This window comes from Pagrus major, chromosome 12 (genome assembly GCF_040436345.1).
Source record: "Pagrus major chromosome 12, Pma_NU_1.0".
NCBI classification, from domain to species: Eukaryota; Metazoa; Chordata; class Actinopteri; order Spariformes; family Sparidae; genus Pagrus; species Pagrus major.
In genome coordinates this window covers 13,648,909-13,669,370 of record NC_133226.1, presented here as the reverse complement: position 1 = coordinate 13,669,370, position 20,462 = coordinate 13,648,909, and the positions used below count along the sequence as shown (strand labels likewise).

Sequence of the window (20,462 nt, the reverse complement as noted above, 5' to 3'; positions counted from 1 at the left end):
TTAATGATGATCCTGGTGGCCACAAGCCTCAACACATTGGTCTAACAATCAAGTTCTTCTATATTCTACAAGTGCTGCTAAAGTTTAGACCTCTTGAAACTTTTTCCACCTTGGAAATTGTTGAAGTTGTGCCAGAAACCCAAACTCTGCCATAACAATATTTTCTCTTTTCCACTGTGATTATCACTCAGAAATGTCTATTACATACTGAAATGATTCACCAAATAACATATTTCTGAAGGCATGAATGATGCTTGTTAGAGATGACCAGAATAATGGGGAACAAAATAAATAAGAAGGAATGGACAAATCAGCAGCAGCATTTTGGTCCCCAGCACCAATTAGTAAGTCACACTTGTTGTTGTTTGGTGCATACCATCCTGATTAGTGGTGTCAGAATTAACACCCTTGTCCAATGCTTTAAAAAATGACATATGTGTGCACTCATAACAACACAGACAGTGGATGTTTATGTAAGCATATAATTACAGCAGGTGTCAGAAAACCAAATGGAGAATGTCATCTGTCCCCCAAACACAGAGACAAAATCAGCTCAAATTCTGCAGAGCACCAAATCTTTCCCCAGATTTGGTGCCCTCTCCCTGGGCTGAAGCGAGCCGTAATGCCCCCCTTCACTCAGACTGTGGGTGTGAGAGGTTGGCTGGTGGGAGGTGCTCCTCCCTCACAGGGGTAGTGAGGTTTTTCAAGGATGGAGGTAACCACCGGTACAGGCTGTTTGTCCCAGTCTCCCTGAACAAAACAGATAAATGATGTTGGTGATGGGTTGTTTGGCAAAAAGCAGGCAGTGTCCTTGATATACTTTATTAGATAACTGCACAGTTGTCACAGTACTATGTATCAAACACAGAAAAATACACTGAATGGCATTTTTTTGTGGTCTCGAGTGTATTTTAGTGGGACAGCTTTAGGACTGTGAAAAGGCTGCTGCCTTCCTTTTCAACAAGATCCCAAACAGAACAGTAGCAGGTTTTTTTGTAAGATGATTCATTTCTGTTCAGGTTATCATCCATTTATTTTCTGATTAACCTCCTCATTCATATAAAATAAACACTGTTTGGTGTAGTTGTGTGTGCTACAGCATTTTTTTTGTAATTGTCTATCACTGCAGCACCTCTATTCATCCTCTGCCTAAATGCTCTGCTTTAGAGCCCGTCTCTTTAAGGCTCCCCTCCCGAAAAGGCCAGTCTGCTCTGATTGGTCAGCTCTCATAGGCCTGAGCAGACCCCACCCACTGTGGGGCTCTGCCAGTGTTTTTGTGACCTTGGCTATAATGGGGGTGGTGACTGTATAGGTGTGACTTCGTAATTACAACCTATATATAGCAGCTAGACCTGCTTTATAATGAAAAAACACATGGAAATGTCATTTCTATAATACAACTCCACTTTTTTGAATGAGCTCCTGCCTGTACTGTACCTGGTGCATTGCTCATCATACCTTGCAGTATCGACACTACAAAGACTTACAGTGTGAGTGAGAGCCTGTCTGCTGAATTACTTTGAGTTTATTTCACGCATGATGGCTTCACCCAAAATATCTTGACAGCAGTTGTAGCCAACGTCTTTTCGGCTGCCTTCCAGCGGCGGCACCGTTAATGGAATGCACATGAATAGGACCACCCATTGTGGCTGAAGTTAACGAAATAAGCAAATTAAAAATGAATGCTCTTGTCAGCGTCTTTATATATGTATGCATGAAGAGATCAGGCAGTGTGCTTCCTATCACGACCCTCATCCTTTCCTGGTCTGGATTTCCAAACCTAGATCAGCTTGCTTTATGTTATCTTTCTGTTTTATGTAGGTGACTTTGCACTTGCACAGCTGAAGTTACACATCAAGGAGAAAGCTTTTCATTCAGACAGAACAACTTGATCAAGGCCTCCACACAGTTTTGAACCGTAATTGATTTATTCGCTCCAATTCAAACATCTTGTGCATGTGTGTCTATGTGTATATTAAAAGTTAACAAGCTGTCTGTTCAGCTGTTCTGACTATGTCCAACTGATGTCCGCCTTTGAACTGCTTTAATTGGTGGCTTGGCAGTCGACTGTAGCGTGTGTGTGTGTGTGTGTGTGTGTGTGTGTGTGTGTGTGTGTGTGTGTGTGTGTGTGTGTGTGTGTGTGTGACTTACAGGAAAGAGGCGTGCAGTTGACTGGTTGCAGTGCATGGACACAGGGGCTGCATTGTAAAGGGAGTCCAGCACTTCTCCAGCCAATGCGTCCCACTGTAGTTGAGAATACTGCTCCGTCACACTAACATCACCACACACACACTGGTCGTTTCCGTGGAACCTGGAGGGAGGAGAGAGAGAGAGAGAGAGAGAAAGAGAGAGAGAGGTTGAAGGAAAGTCGATAAAAGAGGGAGGCAGAGTGTGATTGAGAAAGGAGGACGTGGATTGAAAAAAAAAAAAAAGAGCAGTTCGAATTGCCGCTTGGAGAACACAGTTTCACTTTAAAGGACAAAGCATCTGGCTTTCGAGATTAAAAGAAGTAATCAGTCTGGTTCCTGGGAGCGAAGGATGGAGGGGGGAGGGACGGATGCTGAAACCAAAAATTGCTTAGTCACAGAAGATGGAGAGGAAGATCCAAAATGAAAAAGAGAGAATGAAGGACAAGGGCGACAAGCAAATGATTTGAGGATGGAGAGATGGTTTGTGCGTGTGCTACCTGTTAATGAAGTTGAAGTATTTCTGCAGGTATCCCGTGTCAACGTGGGTCTTGCAGAGCTCCAGCTTAGTTCGAGGGTAGTAGTGAATGTAGTTAACACACATTTCCTCCATGATGCCAAAACCTCCCTGAGGAGACAAAGAGTGGATGTAGGTAGATGAAAGGATTAAGAGAATATAGGAAAGATGGAGGGAGATTAGAGAAGGCAATACTCATGGCTCTGCAGACAAGGTGAACTTTAACGATATAAAAATATCCTGATAGTGTGCTGCTCACCACTGTAGGCTTGCTCCTATCTTCTGTGTTATAAGTACACTTTGTTATGAGGACGTCACCCTGCAGAATCCAGCACAAACACACCAGTAGTTCATTTCAAGTTTAGCAAGAGAGCGCAGAAGATAATTCAAGGTTACAGACAGAAAATAAGTTATTTAAGAGAGCCTGTTGTTTGTTGAGCAGAATTCTGCCTCACGGAGCTCAGCTGCTGCGGTTTTATCTTGTCTGTCTCCTGAGAACTCATTTTTACAATCTCTCCCATTGCCCATTAAGTTATTTTAAATCAATAATTTAAAGGGACAGTTCACCCCAAACTCTCCCATATAGCTATTTATCCATCTAGAGTGTTGCCCAGTTTTGGAGATATTGGCCGTAGAGATGTCTGCCTTCTCTCAAATATAATAGAACTAGATGGCACTGTGCTCGTGGTGCTCAAAGAGAAAAAAATAATACATTTGAAAAACTCAACAGCAATTTCTCTGTCCAGAAAACATGACCCGATTACTCAAGACAATCCACAGACCTTGTTGTGAGCAGTCAGATATAGAAACTATTTTCTACCTAACTACACTTTTTAACTGCACAGAAGGAAGAAGTGTGTATCTACTCATGGAAGAGAGGCTTGTGCTCGTGACAGCGCAGGTTGTAAACATTAATGGCTTCCTCCTCAGCTGAGCTGTGACATTAGCTAGTTTAGTTTGCCAGCCTCTTGTCCATGAGTAGATGTACGCTTCCTCCCGCATGGTGTAACGGAAAAAATGGTTCCTACATGGACCTGCTAGTATCAAGGTCTGTAGATTATCTCAAGTAACCGGGTCATGATTTCAGTGAAAGCTGCTGCAAGTGTTATTTTCTTATTAAAATAAGTGTCAACTGTCTCTCCTCCTTTTTTTCTGGTATCTCTGCCCACTTTATCCAATCAGGACAGTGCTGGTTCTGGTACCTACCAATGGTGGAGCAGGGAGAGCTACCAATTCCAGTGCTCCTGGTGTCGGCTTGTACAGGCCAAGTGATCAAAAACACTTGAAGAGAAGAAAGAGCGTGTATCTCTATGACTGATATCTCCAAAACTCTGCAACTCACACCAAAACAATCTAGAGCGATAAATAGCCCTACAGGTAAGAGGAAATATATGAATTTACAGTTTTGGGGTGAATTGTCCCTTTAAATGCAAAGGGGGAGGGCAGGGATAACAGTCTGAATGTAAAATCTGCACAGTGGAAGACTAAACCAGTGTCTTTGGTTATTACAAATGCAAAGTGATCAGTTTTATACTCACGGGTAAAACATTCACCATTTTCCTCAGAACCCGGATTGTCTGTGAGCAAGAAGAGAAAAATAAAAACAGTAGATTAGACGAGATTCCTGTTCTTCCATCTGTATGTTCGGACTTGTAGTCATCAAAGCTGGAAATAAGGCGGTGATATGATAATGTGATTACGATGATGATTTCAACACTGATAATGATCTTAGTGGATTTAATTTCTTGTCACCACTGGTTATATTTCTACAATGCATTTCCCTCTCTAGCATCTCAATTTTTGGCATAATTATACACTTTTTGTACTGTAGATTTATTTCAAACGTAGAAAGATGAAATACTGGCTTCCTCTTGATGCTTTCCTTGAAGGCAGCTTTCATACTTATTAGCTGTGCATGTGTGAAAATGTCTTATTAGCTTTGCTTAGAATGGTTTGATAAAGACCTCATATGCCTAATGAGGCTGCAGGGTTTGAAACAACAATGTCACACAGGTACACTCCCATTATTCTGACATCAACAGCAGCTGGAGATTTTATCAGGCATGTAGCAGATGTCCTTCTCTACTCTGTGGTGTGTGTGTGCGTGTGTGTGTGTGTGTGCGTGCGTGTGTACCTGCCTCAGGATGCGGTGCATAAATAAAGAACACAACAGATGTTGTCTGCAGTCTCTCAATAATGCTAATGTTGTTGTTTGTCAGTTTTGATGCTGAATTGATGTTAAATTCATGTCATGATTGATGTAACTGGGACTTCTTATCACAGCAAGGTTATAACTTTTATGTAGAATCTTACTGGCAGGACACTGAATTGTACAAGAGCTCAGATAAAAGGACAGGTAATCAGTGATTGGCCAGTTATGGAAGTATTCAGTCAAAAGAAGTACAAACATGTGCAGGATATGCTGTGTACTTTTATTCCCGACACTTGTGAAAGGGTGTTAATATTTTTTTTGTCAAAGAATAAATTAATGGCAAAGCCTGAGATGCTCACTCCTCTCTGCCATATTGTTTCAATAAACATGGGCCCTGTCATTTGTTTGAGATACTCACCAGAGCACCAAATGTGTATTAATCCGCAACTGAAAATAGTCCCCAACAAATGCACACTTTACTCCTGTTTGAGTAACTAGAAACTACAGTGCCCAGCTGTTTTGGGAAGTAAAAGTAAATCTACTCAAGTACTACACTTAAAGGGTAACTCCACCAATTTTTACAGGTCTTGGGGAGTACTACTGCATATGTGATGAAAGTAGTATCAAGCCTTTTGTGGCTCCAGAGGAAGCTGCATGTAATCTGATAAATTGCCTCCAGTGATGTCACTAAATGGCTAAGTTGCATTGTGGAAAATGTAGGCTCCAGGTTTCCTGCTACTTTACATATACTTCCACTGCACTACATTTTGGAGATAAGTATTGTTTGTTTACTTTTTAAATACATTTCTTTTATCTGCGATCAGATTAAAAAATAAATACAAATCTGATAATCACAAAAACGCTGAAAATCTCATCAGATAAGTGACCAGGCCACATTGTGTACAGAATGTAATGTCAGATACTTAAAGATACTTTACTCAAGTGATATTTGTATGAGTCACTTTTACTAAAGTCATATCTTAACACAATATCCTTACCTTTACTCTAGTAAGACTTTGGGGTACTTTTTACAACACTGGTTTTATGGAATTAATTACCCATTGCTTTAAATAATGCATTTAAAGATTTGCGTCTATAGTATCGACCACTGGTCATGGTAGAAATATAAAAAAAGTTATATTTAGGATTTTCAGGCCTTCAACTACTCAAACTAACAATATGTGCAAATTAGTTTTTAAGTAATGGACCAAACTGTATAATTCCTCTACATTTGTCCAATTCTTTAAATATCACATAGCCACTTTTTTCACTTAAACACAAACAATTCTGCAGCGTACACAGCGGACCATCAAGAATTTGCCTGTTCTAAATCCTATGAATATGAGGTTCACCCACTGTAAAGTATAAGATGTATTCTGAGAACCTATTCTAATGAAATGGCAGGTTTTTATTTCAAGGATGCAGTAAAAGAAGTCAGTAGAAACACCTGCCTTCAGACTTCATCTCGCAGTTATTTGTTGAGGATGATCTTTGTCCCAGTGGCACACAGCTCGGAGTGATGTGAAGTGAATCTCACTGTTTTCTAATCTAATACAGTACTACATGAAATGCACCGAGGTGGATCTCAGCACTGAGTTCCTCTGAGTCGACTGAAGCCTGCTGTTACTCACCTGGTAGTGTGTGCTGAAGTGCTGGTCCTCCTGGACCACCTCCAGCTCCTTGCCTCCCCTCACCAAAACTGTCCTCACCCCACGGCCTGCCAGGTGGGTGTGCAGCTGGGACGCAAATATATAGATTCCTCCTTGAGGCAAAGCCTAGATAGACCAACAGACAGAAAGGTCAAACTCCAGCCAAGATATCTGTGCTATAGAGACTGAAACTTAAAAATATGTGGCACCCCAGCCGAAATGTTTGAATCATAAATAATGCAGTAAATGATGGAGTTGTTTGTATACACACAGTCTGGGTACACTTGGAGGTGCAATATCCACTGAGGTAGAAGGTGTGTTGTTTAGGTGGGATGGCCATGACAGGAGTATAAACAAGGCCCAGCTCCATAATCCCTGCATCATACCGCCTGAGACTGGGGGTGTAATGCAACCGTATCCCTGATGAGTCACGGCGGCCTGCAAGAGGGATGTCATGGAATATTAAAATATGTCACAAGCAGGAAGTTTACCAGGAGAAGACATTAAAACACCAGCCAGAAGACATTTGCACTAAACCAGGTGATACAGTACGTGTGAATGAATGAATGAATGAATGAAAAATCAATTTACTGCAGGTGCTGCTCATCTTTAGAGCACCATAGGATTTTAGAGGTAACTATAATGCAATACAAAGTTAGAACGTCACATAAGAATTTGTGACGTGCGTCTCCTTGTGGTCCTGAACCCACATGCTGCTACATTTTGAATCACATGGAGTTTATCTTGCACAAGCCAGAAAAGACAGCGTTACAATTGCTAAGCCTGCAAAGAAAAGAAAGAAATGACTGCAACTTGATAACATTCGTCCACTCGTTGGCTGTTGCAGGCTCCAGGGTGGGCATAGAAGCTCCGAACTGGTCAAATGAGGTGTCAATAAATATTTCAGAGGTCGGCAGCCATCTTAGGTAACTCTGTGTGCAGTGTAATGGAATTTTGCTTTCAAATATTGGAGATAAAAGCATGAAAAAGTGATCACAATTTGTTGCCGTTTAGTTCTGTGTTTTGGACTAAATATTTTACTGAAATTGATCTACTGGACATTTGGGAAGAAGAGTTTGTTGGAGTTTGATACACTCAGACGCTCCATCGCGCACACTTGTTTGTCGGCTAGTTGGTTGGCAACAGGATGTTCCCTGAGGGGCCGGGGGTTTAAAACACATCTCCACTTCAACTCCAGTTCGGGACTTTTCTGTCTTTATCATCCCCAATCTCTCTCTCTCCCCTTAATTCCCCTTATCTCTCTACTCTCAAGCTTCTAACAAAGGCTTAAAATGCGCCGTGCCTGAAAACAAATCAAGATCACTGAGGACACCAGTGTTGTTATTATTCTGACTTGAGTATTCCGGTCAGGGATCTTAAGGTGATGCAACGTGTTTTTCTCTGTCTCTGTTTAACTGCAGGGAAGTTTGAAGGAAGATGTGATGATCGCAACAGAACACAACTCAAGCGAAAAGATGTGTAGAGAATTAGAAGAAATGTGCGTATTGTGAGGTCGGGTCAGGATAAGGAAGGAAAAGTCTTTAGCGACTCGTACAGGCGAGATCAAAAGGTACATCTGGAAAATTTGAAATGAATCACTCCGCTGCAGATAAGCCCGGCGCTCATCGGAATGGGTGCGGAAAATCCAGCTGCGTGTGTGTGTGTAAAAGACAAAGAACAAGACGTGAGACAATACTCATGATCAAGCAGTTGTGCTCACGTGCGTACTGTACACACCAGATATAAGGAGAGGGTTGTGGTAATGGACCTCCAGACGAAGGAACCTTGAGGAACCTGGTCCACCAATAGGCAGCCCTGCATCGGGAGGATAGTAGAAGGCCTGTAATCAAACACAAAACACACACACACACACACATTATTAATTATTATTATTATTGTTCCTTGCAATTGTGCACAGCTGAGTAGAATTTGTTTTGCAACTTCTGTACATTAGGGCAAAACTCAAGCAATTTTAGAGATAATAGTAATGGGAGTGACGGAGACAAAGCCACTTGTAGAGGTTGACGAGTGCTTTCATGAAAGATAAAATCACACACTGTGACCTTTTTGAAAAATAACTGTTTTAGCATCTTTTTCTGCTCATTAAGGCAGACATTGTGAGAGGAAGACAAAAAGAAGTCACCCACATGTAAAGTCCTGTGCAAAAGTGTACCAATTAAGTGTTGAAAGACAGCCTCTCTGGACTCTTGACAAGTGTTTCTCACCTGCAATTCTATGTATCCCTCTGGGTTGTTTTGGTGTGGTAGATGTCTGCCTTCTCTCAAACATAATGGAACTACATGGCATTCAAGTATACTCAACAGCAACATCTCTTTCCAGAAATCATAACCCAGTTACTCATGCTAACCCGCAGACCTTGTTGTGAGCAGTTTCATGTAGAAAACTGCTTTCTTTTCATATCACTGCACAGAAGTACAAGCTAACAAGCTAGCCAGTGTTACAGCTCAACCGAGGAGGACGCCATTGATGTCCCGCACTGTCTGAAAGAGCCTCTCCCCCATGAGTAAATACATGCTTCCTTTAATAGTGTAGTTCTGTAGTTCCTGAAACCGCTCGCAACAAGGTCTGTGGGTTATCTCAAGTCAACGGGTGCTTTGAGCACCACAAGCCGAGTGCCATCTAGTTCCATTATATTTGAGAGAAGGCGGACATCTCTATGGCCGATATCTCCAAAACTCAGCAACTCACGCCAAAACAATCTAGATGAATAAACAGCACTGCAGGCAGGGGGGAAAAAAAATCTATTTTTGATTTTGGGTCGAGCTGTCCCTTTAAGACATGATGCCCTGTCAGTGTCATTTATAAGCAACAATTATATCATCTTCTGGCCCAACCTTCAGAGGTAATAACCTCTCTAACATTATAAATAAACACATGCCTACTCAAAAAACTCCCAACCACCCACAGGATTTAAAATTCTAACAGCAACAGATTGTAAGACTGACATAAACAGTTTAAACTGAGAATGATACAGGAAATTGAATAGATTTTAATCTTTCAATCTTGGCTTTAAATGTCTTTGAGGCCTGTGGGGATCTATGAGCTGCCTCAAGAAACGTTTATTGATTATTTCTACACTGAGTAAGATTGGTGAGGTATGTTTCCTTTTTCCGTCCTCTTTCACTCTTCTGATCCTGAACTGTTCTGCTTCAGCAAAAGTGATTCTCCGAGCCACTGCTGGCCTCACGGGGCGTCAAATCTCTGCGCTATTATTGAGGAATCTTGATTTAATCTTGAATCATCATCTGTGTTTTCTCCATTTTTCACACCAGTCCACCGTAAGCCACTTCTGCTGATGCGTTCAGTTTGTAACGGAAGAAAGAATTGTTTTATTTAATCATGTCGTAACAGTAAAATCCTCAGAGACCCTGCACGTACACACACGCACCTCTTTTTTTTTCTGGTGCTGTCCTCGCTCTCCACATTCTGACAGTGTCGTACGTTATTGTTTCCCTCCTCTTTCAAACTTCCTCCACTCTTTCCCTCTTTCTCTCCTGTTTTTGTTTTATTTTTTTTGCAAGGCCACGTTTCCCTTCTGATGCGGTGCCGGGGAGAATGAAACAACACTATTAAGAGGTGATGAAAGAGGCCTGAATATTTCCCACCTAATCTTGTCTTCACAGCTCACAGCTCACAGAAGGCATCCTGCTTGTTTTTGTTTGGCTGGCAGATAATCCAATCAGAGAGGGGCCAGGCTGGCTGTGATACAGCGGGGAGCAGAGCAGAGAAATATGGTGACAGGCTCGCCGCTCCCTGTCCTCCCTGCTTTATGTGACTAGCGAGCTGCGAGCTTGCTTGCTTGGTCAGCCGGCTGGTTGGTAGCCATAGCACATAAGTGGGGTGATTTAAGGCCCGATACATGAATGACTGACTCTCTCACTGTAGAAACAGGTGCGTTTCTCCTGCACTTACTGTTTCAGTTGGGAGCTCTGCCTCAAAGCAGAACTGAGATTCAAAAAGTTGAATGCACGAAAAGAAAGGTTCAAATAATGGACTGCTTTCTGCTTTTTTACCATTTATCATTTACGTATTTGTCTGCATGTTACAGTGTGTTTTTTTCTTGTGTGTACAAGCTGCTCAAACAAATTCAGAATGTTTGAGGGGCAGCGGCAAGAAAATAAAAAGGGCACTAGCTGTATGTGCTGGGGCACCAGCACACAAAAGTCGTGATATATTTATAGTGAAGAAGGGGCACTTCACTTTGTCCACTGGAAGGACACCCAAGTGGGCACTCATTTTATTTACCATAAGGGCATCCAAGAGGAAACTTTTGCTGTGTTTGTCCAAACATGGGGGCACCAGGAGGGGCAATTGTCCCCCCTGCTCCCTCACTTGATCTGGCTAGCTGACTGTCGGGCCGTAGCCAGGATAGAATGAGTCATTTGAGTGAGATTATTAGCCGTGGTGAAAACTATGGATGCACCTCTTTCTAAGCTCCTAATGTAAAGTAGAGTCGCATCGATTCACCGATTAGTTGATCAAAAGAAAATTAGTTGTCCAAAATGTTCAAAATCGACTAATCATTTCAGTCATTTTTCAAGCAATAATGTCAAACTTCTGCTGGTTTCAGCTTCTTAAATGAGAGGATTTGCTTTTTTGTCATTAATGGCAGTAAATGGGTTTTGGACTGTTGATTCGACAGAAGAAACAATTTGAAGACGTCACTTTGGGCTCCAGGAAATCATGATGAGCACTTTTCGCAATTTTATACTCACTGATTAATCAATTAATCATGAAAACAATCTGCAGATAAATTAATAATGAAAATAATTGTTAGCCGCAGCCCGAATGAACATAAATATGTGGTTTTCAGTCGTGTTTGTGTTGAGCAGGTTTGTGAATATTTGCATTTAAGGGTTCTTCCCACACACAGACTGTCTCCGAGCTCTTAATAGACTTGTGCTGTGTGTGGGATTATCTTTACAAGGTTCTCTGCTTGCAGTTATAGGCCTGTATATTACTCGCATGGGAGTTTTTGTTTATCTCTTATAATAGGCACGAGGATTGGACCAAAATCAGGCTTTATTCCAACTGTTTTTCAATTAGACACCTGTTATGTGTATTAAAAACTTGTCATTGCATGTGTTTTTGGCTCCATATGATGGTGTTGGAATGGATGCTCTGTTATTTCTGTGATAGTTTATTTGTATGGTGGCCTGAACCTGCCAAAATCATAAATAAAGAAATAAAGAAATGTACAAATAGCTCAATGAATGAATTAATATGCCATTAAATACACCAAAAGTAAAGTTGAAGAAGACAATGTAGTCATTAATTAATTTATCAAAATGACATTAATAGATATTTCTGCTTTAATTTGCTGCTGTATTTCTTTACCTTTGTATAAATTAAAGGGTCACTATGGAGAAGAAATTCAAACTGAGAATTTTAATATTTACAATATTAACGAGGTAATAATACAAACTCAGGAATATTTATCTTTTACACAACTGAATAAACAAGTTATCTGTTCTCGGGAAAATAAGGTCCACAGAGCACCATGTGGAGCTGGGTGGCAGGGTCCGCCAAATATAAACAAAGTAAAACATATGAAATTGTGTTGTCCTTTAAGGTCAGTCTGTTTATTAGTTATTCAGTCATGAAAACTAAGAAAGTTTGTTTATTTAGTTTGTTTAGGCATAAAACAAACAGTTAATGAAGAATCTTTCTCTTCTTTCTCTTCTCTATTTACTTACTTCCCATTTTATTTTCCATTTTATTTACTAATTTATTCATTTTCACATTTGGCATATTAATTTACCTATTGAGTCATTTATATATTTATTTATTTATTCATTTATTTCTGAGTCTGGCAATTCAGTCCTCCATAGATTTGAGTCCCAAGTAGTTTGCAAAGTTAAGGCAATCTGGTTGATGGTTCCATCTTCAAGGGGCAACTTTTATTTGAGTCATTAAAGTTATATTCAGTTGGGGTGCTGTTTAGCTCAGTTGGTAGAGCAGGCGTCCCATGTATAGAGGCTTTGCCCCTTGCTGCAGCAGCCCTGGGTTGGAGTCCCGGCCTGGGGCTCCTCGCTGCATGTCACTCCCCCTCTCTCTCTCATCCTGATTCATGTCTATCTTCAGCTGCTCTGTCAATAAAGCCATGAAAAGGCCAAAAAAATAATTAAAAAAAAAAAAAGTTATATTCAGTTAAGTGTTGAGGATAGGACTATTTTTTGTTTCATGCTTTGGTCAGTGGAAAGCCCTCATAAGGATAGAAGTAAGTGGATGTGCGTGGGCGCCTGTTTCCCACCATACCTCAGCACCCATGGCCCATGCAGCCAGCACGTGGCGGCAGAAGTTGAGCGTGCCCGGCTTCATCTTGTCATCGCAGGAGCCGCTGTAGTCGGGAACATCACGGACATCCGGTGAACATTCAAACACTTCCATGTGATGCACGATGGCCTCGTTACCTGGAGTTATCACTGACTCATACTGACAGACACACACACACACAGAGAGAGAGAGGTGGAAAAAGAGAGAAGTGAAAAGGAGAGAGTCGTGTTGTTTTGTTTGTGTGTTTCTGTTTCTCTGGCTTAAAGTTGCTACCTCAGGCAGGTATGCCAATAAAATTATCTCTGAAATTAATCAAATCCAATAAACTGTGCATGAGCTTCCACGTCTTATTCTACTGTGCATTTTTGTTCACATTTCATCACATCATATATAACAAATCTATTTCTGAGAGGACAAAAATAAGGATGCGAGGTGTTTGTTGTGTTTTCTTCTTGTTTCTTCTCTCTAATAATGACAATGCAGCTCTTGTTTTGTTCGGCCCAGCTGGTAAACAAGGAGCAATAATATCTGCCTGTGCACGATCTCCATCTGCAACAACCCACTCTCTACTGTGTGTAAATAGACTAAGTGTTTCCATTTTTAGAGGCCTTTATACCATAACAATGTGGTTCTTGGGCATGTTTTCAGGCAGCTTCTGTATGAAGCACCAGTAGGTGGTCTCTTGATTCGGTATGATGACGTTTGGCGCCAAGACCTCCAGTGTCCGCACATCTGGAGGCAGCATGGGCGAGGGCGCGTCGGGGCGCAGCATCAGCACTCTCTGGAGTCCTGTGCGGATCCGGGACAGGTTCAGTTGCTCCAGCGAGGCAAGTGGTTGGTCCAGGAAGCCATAGATGATGTGCACAGTTCCTTCCTGTCAAATAAAGAAAGTGTGTTTGAAGGCTACAAAGCAGAACTGAAGCAGCGGGGACGTGTATTTCAGATTAATAGTCTCTCATGATCATCATTATTTGGCTGAAATGCCTGCTCAGGCAAACACAGAAAGCTTTTCATTATGTTGTCATAGTGACGAGCATCGGCTTTGTGTCTCCAACTTTAGAGGTCTGATGTGGTACCATGGAAACCATAATCATTATAATGAATGTTTCTTGGATGGTTTTATGTCCACACCTGAAACCATGAACTCCACATGATCAGTTTTATTCCTTTTTTTTCACAGAGCAATAAAAATACCACAAAAACGCAGACACACGCCCTCCCACACACACATGGGCACAGTGCAAACACACTGTTCTTTAGGTTACACACATGCGCGCACCCAAACACCATCTTTCCCGCCTTCCTCCAGTGTTATCTGCTTCCTCTTGCCACCTGTTACCTGTCAAGTTCAGTCAGTTCATGATTGACAGACGTGGTTCTGGCTTGAGGCAGTGTGTGACATATAAAGCAACATGTGTGCTCGCCCTTTACATTCCTACATGGGTGAGAATGGAGGGATAACATCAATATAGAGGAGAAAATCCTGCTGTAAATCAGTCAAACATGGTTTGAATAGCGCTTTTCATACATGTTGATACAGTTTAAAGTCCTTTACAGGTGACAAATGAATAAGATAGATAGATAAACAGGATGGGAGACAATTATTAATAATATTCTACTATTTCCCAGTTAGCAGTTAGTAAATAGCTGCTCATTTTTTAATGCATTCCCTGGTTTCTGGGTATCCTTTGTTGACCATGCAAGCTAACCCTCCAACTTGTTTCAGTCTATATCAACCTTGGTAATAGCCACCTACTTGTCATGAAATTTGCAGAACCTGTAAAATGTGTGTTGTTGAAAGTTTTTTTTAAGGTTTCTGCAAAGAGAAGATACGTCAAAAAGATTTTTAAAGCAACATTATGTTGAAATTGTCATTTTGTGCTATTTGGCGCCCCCCGGAGTTTCTGGGAACAACACTGTCGTAAATACAAATCCCAGGTCTGTAACAATATGTCAGACGTAATGTAGGTGCTATCTACAAACAAAACTCATTACATCATAACAATGTTATGTGTTAAAAACTTGTATGTTGAAGTAGACATGTATGTAACGCTGTGATCCTACCCTCTCACTGAAGTTACATAGTGCAGAAACAAGTGATGGGGGGCGGAGTGGCTGAGACAGAGACACCATTCACTCTATTACAAGACACTGTACCATCAACATGATTTTGAAGCTGTTATTGTAAGGTAAAAAAGTTACATAATGTTGCTTTAGGATAAAAAAAAACACAATTTAAACACTGAATATCACTAATAATTGGCCTGCCCACAATATACAGTATATGACGCTACGTACATGTAACTATGTGTACACTGTAAATTGTAAAAGTTGACTTTACTTTCAAGAACTAAGGAAACAGATTACCTCAGAATTACAGAGTAAAGTAGACTATTAGGGTTTTTTTTTTTTTTACAATACTGCTTAAATGCATACCAGTCAACCACCTTCTGGTCCTCTGACATGGGCACACTGTGGAAGAAAGACTTTACACACCTCTATAAGATAGTCTCTGGGATCACAGGTACTGAATGGTCTTTTAAAGAGCAGGTAGTATCCGTCAGGTTTCTGTATGGCTTTGATCAACTCGTAGTCTTGTTGGCTGTCCAATGAAACGTGGCCCTGGCTGTCACTCCACGCATCCTGACAGAGAAGACACACACAATAACCTTGACAGGTCTATAGCAAACAGCAATAAACAACAAAAGGTTAAGAGCACTTGATTTCAATAGGCGCAAGATAAGACTATGGAGAACCTTTTCTTAACTCCAGATTTTGTGCAACAATTTAGGAAAATGACTAATTTCCATTTTAAAACTTGTTTTTCAACTGTTAATGGACACATTTCAGAGGAGCTGTGTGTCCAGGTTGCCAGGTTGGAGAGTTATAGTAAATATGATAATAATATTTTGCAGAAACATGTTCATAAAAAGGAAGCTTTGAGCTAAAATGTCACAATGAATGTTATAAACTAGATGGAAAAAATAAAGCTTATCTTGTTTATTTGAAGACAAACCAACACAGTTTAAGTGGATTAATTAACAGTGATTTTGATAGAATTAAAAGGAATAAATCAATGAAACTGTAGCCGTCCGCGATGTGAAACCTTCCCAACCCGTTGTACAAGACTCCACTTTTCTGCCAGGAGGCTTTGCAACAGCTCAGTCTATCTGCTTCTGTTATGTTTCTCACATTCATATCTGTCCAGAATAGCACCTAACATCTCTCCCTTTATTTCTGTCTCCCTCTCGGTCCTTCTTATATAACTGTTCCACACAAACTGCAAAGATCCTGGAACCGACGATTTTGAAAATACATACAGTATATATAAATCTTAAAAAAACAAACATGTGGGCAGTATGTGTTATGTGTGTTACATGTCTATGTACAGCTATGACCTCTGCAGATGGCTGACAGACAGAGTCATGTCTTGATTCTTTACGGTTATGTATAAAGTTTTGGTTCTAGTTTTGTCGGCCTTAATAAAGTTGGAATCCTTAAGAATAACCTGTTAAAGGAGAGGATATTTTTACAGGTCTGTGTTACAACACCACTCACATACCCATATGTACACTGAAATAGTTACTGGCCACTCTTATAAATCGTTCAGGTCGTACTAGATCTTTTTACAAATGCGATTCAAGTGCTTGGCCTCAATTACATCAGGCATTAACATGTGATCTGGATCCATTAGCTGGGTAATGACATCCAATCCCCTGTATTTAGAAGCAACGGAAGACCTGCTAGCTTTTACTACATGCAGCTTTTGCCATACAGAGTGAAATTCTTTCTTAAGATTGTGGTCACGCTGTATGGATTAAATTTACACCTGGCTGACACCTGATCACACTGGACGCCAGACCATTTTGCTAAAGATGCATGATAAATATCAGACCGATATTGGGAAATTTATATTGATGGCTATCTATTAATATCAGTGAAATTCTAGCTGATAAATATCGACAATACTGTGAAGCCAAATCGCTTTCATGGACTGCATCACACTCTGATACAGTAGGTGGGGAATTGCACCTTCACAGTTAGTGTGCTATCCATCGATAAACACAGAGAAGAAGAAGTAGAAGAAGAAGAAGAAGAAGAAGAAGAAGAAGAAGAAGAAGAAGAAGAAGAAGAAGAAGGGTTTCACCACTCTGTTGTATAAAGTATATATTCTTCTATATTTACGTGTTACACAGTGTCCTTACTTTTTTGTAACTGGGGTTGAGTATGACTTACTGTCTACCAAATTTGTATCACTAAAAATACTGTATGTGCTCATAAATTTGCTTCAAGCCATCTAACTGAAGAAAAGAAAGAGAGAAAAGAAAATTATTCATCTTGGGAATGTTATGTTGGGACAAAGTGTCCGTGGCCTGATTTGAATAGATTGATTTTAAAAAGGGATTTTGAGAGTCCATGAAGTAGAGCATATCTAAAATGTGCCTGGCTTTGTGAGAAGAAACGTTTGTGTGTGTGTGTGTGTGTGTGTGTGTGTGTGTGTGTGTGTGTGTGTGTGTGTGTGTGTGTGTGTGTGTGTGTGTGTGTGTGTGTGAGAGAGGGAGAGAGAGAGAGAGAGACAGAGAGAGAGACTGTAGCAGTGACATTTCTTCTGCTGGTAGTTTTAACCTCGAGGAAATAGAGACAGACGGGGACAGGGAGAGGAAGACAGTTGGAAAGTAGGAAGAAGATCAATTTAACAAGAAAATACTTCACAGTGATGTGAGAGTTACGTCATAAAGGTAAGGTTTGATTTGGAGGGATGTGGTGTACTGGGATTTGGGTAACATAACTGGAAACACGGCTGAGTTTGAAAATTAAATGAATCCAGGGATCAAAGCAACTCTAATTAACTAATTAATTTAATTAAATTACATTTAATTACATACAAGTTAATTCTACAGCGCCAAGATGCACAAAAATAAAACCTTGATTATTATAATATATGGGTTCTACCTCACCGGTCTAATTTAACAGTTAAGCATTAAACGAGCAACAGCGTCATGTATATGCAGAAATAAATATGCTGGTGTGACGGGACAGACCTGCCTGACTTGAGACTATGTGTTACTTTCATCCATCCATGATATCAACTATCCGACAGCCCTCATGTTTGTGGCCTCTGGGGTCCTGCAGGCTCCCTGCTGCCTCAGATGAACTCACGGCAGCAGATATTACTGGCAGAGATTTCTTTTTTGCGTTTTATCTCTGCTGAATCAGTCAATAAAATGTTACAAATGGAGGTGAGTGCCCATGCTCTGCTTTTTAAAAAACTGCGCAACACCACTGTGCATTACTTCATAAACCATTACCACGGTGATGAAAAGCAAAGACGTCATTTTCGAAAACAAGAGTTGGAAAGAGCAAATTTAAGCTTTGGATGCTTAAAAAAGTGGGGTAAAACTTAAAAATCATTAACCATTAATATGGTTAATTAAACATCAGACAGTTATTTACATGTTTATAAAGCATTTCATTGTTTAACAGTGAAATAACAATAACTAAAGTTTAATTAACATTAACTTACCATTTATTAATAATGGTTATTATAATGTAGGGTAATATAGGTCAAAATAAAGTATATAAGTGAAAGTTAGTCATAAATGTGCAACAGTAGGACCAAACACAGGAAGAACTTATTGTCACCCCTTCATAAGTTTTCAACTCATTAACTTCTTACTCAGTTCATATTGCCGTTAATGTAAAATGAGATTTATTCTGTAGATTTACGTCCTTTACTGATGTTAACCGTAATCAAGGAAATAATTGAACAGCCTTCTGGCAACCTTATTCCGACTGAGGACAGCTTGGTTTATTCAGATATGGAAATACTGTATATCAAATGAACATTTCAGTTTGTATGAGTTGAGTTTGTATCATTAACTTATCAATATTGTACATGTTACCTTTCTGAATTCGAATTTCTAATCCAAAATCTTTAATGTTAATGTTAATATAATTATTTAATAATGAATATTTTACTTTTTTTATTTAAAGGCACTGATGAGAGTAACTACTAACACTGTGCATAATGCCTGTAGCCATGAGTGGTTGTCCTGCATTGTGCAGTGATATGTAATAGTCTGGCAGTCACTGGGGAAGGACAGTTTGGACTTAAGAAGCTGTCCCTGTTTTCTACTGAACATATGACCTGTATTGAAACCACAAAAAAACTCTTATTTGCTGATGTGTTTCTTCTTAGTAAGTTTAGTAAATTGTAAATATTTCGACAAACAGAAAGCGGCTCTTCAAGGTCGCACGCATGTCATCCATTTATCAACCAGGCAGATGTTTGTAGATACTGTCCTTTTGTTAATAATGCAGCAGAGATAAGGTAGAAAGAAAAGGTTTTTCCCAATGAAGAAGAATCTTAATTGATCATGTTCTGCTGCATCCGCCCTGGACCTGTTTCTCATTTATATTCCACATTAACCCTAAGGATGAAATGCACATGAAAGAAAACATAAATGGGATTTTTATAGAAAGATTAATTGTTTTTCAGAAACATGTATCAGAGGATTTCAGGAAAAAGGCTTGTGTGTGAAAATGAAAATGAGGTATTTTACACATCTTAATCAGCACAGGATTCAATTTTGATATGCTAATATCTGCTAATGATTCCCAGATGAACTTCAGCTATTAGTGCAGTTTGACTGATTTCCAATTAGCAGGGGCCGATAACATCCTTTGCGACTGTGAGATCGTGAAGCGAGCCGTCCGCCGGGCTCCCTCGCGCAAAAACACCAATCTCACGCCCTGGGGACCACGCGCAGACGAGGAGGGAAGCCTCGGCTCCTTGAGGATGTTCAGGTAATCCCTGTGCATTTATGAATCTGACAAGTGAACGTAGAGAGAAAAACTGGCAGAGAGAGTGAGAAAGTGATTTTACACCTCCTGTTTGGAAAGCTGTTTGATATCCTCATCTTTTTAGAGGCAAGCCTTGTGCTAGTTTTATAAATTATTTTAGATTCAAACATTTGAAGGATTAAACAGATAAAACACATTACCCCAAAGTAGCTTTTAGTTCCTGTGTTCCACAGCACCACCAGGTCAGCGTTGGTCAGCTCCCCGCGGTCAGACATCCCCAGCACCACGCCGTTTTTGAGCTCTGCGACCCTCAGCTCCATGTAAACCTCCTGGTTGGCGTAGCTGATGTTCCAGGCCAGCTGGAGCTTCCCGCGTGGGTCGAGGGGCACGCGGAAGGGCATGGGGAGAGGAGGGAGAGGGCTGGAGGGGGTCTGTAGGTCGGTCACTTCGACAGGATTGCCGGGCGCCTGATATGAAGCCACCAAGATGACCATGAGAGCGGCCAGGGCGGTGAGGTACATGATGGTGACGTCTTGAAGGCGGAAGTTCTTGTTGAAGATCCTCATGGCAGACTCAGTGAGGCCGATTACTGTCTTGTCTTTCAGTCTTCTTCAGCCTCGTCAGTCAAAGTTGATTCAGAGTTCAATCCAGAAAGTTGAGAGGAGAGTTTGTTCTCCTTGTTCTCTTCTTGTCAGAGCTTTAAGTCTCCAAACTCCAACACACTCTGGTTTATTTTGCCTTGTCAGCTCTGCTCTGCTTTCTGGCCTCAGCAGACTTTCTCCACAGTGGTCAGGCGAGCTTGTTTATTCTTTTCTTCCCATGTTTTTCTATCCTCTCAGGCCCTCATTTCCTGAAAA

The 20,462-nt window shown here is 40.6% G+C and overlaps 1 protein-coding gene across 1 annotated transcript; it reads right to left on the bottom strand.

Annotated features, from left to right (window-relative positions):
• Positions 1-611: 611 nt before the first annotated feature.
• On the bottom strand, positions 612-20,171 carry dbh (dopamine beta-hydroxylase (dopamine beta-monooxygenase)). The gene is made up of 12 exons (XM_073478697.1): positions 19,806-20,171; positions 15,298-15,444; positions 13,418-13,675; positions 12,784-12,960; positions 8,242-8,344; positions 6,776-6,942; positions 6,487-6,630; positions 4,242-4,280; positions 2,963-3,022; positions 2,687-2,814; positions 2,152-2,311; positions 612-750 (listed from the first exon to the last, which is right to left on the bottom strand). Exons 1-12 carry the CDS (start codon positions 20,169-20,171, stop codon positions 637-639), a joined length of 1,863 nt encoding a protein of 620 aa, XP_073334798.1. The 3' UTR covers positions 612-636.
• Between the last annotated feature and the right edge of the window lie 291 nt (positions 20,172-20,462).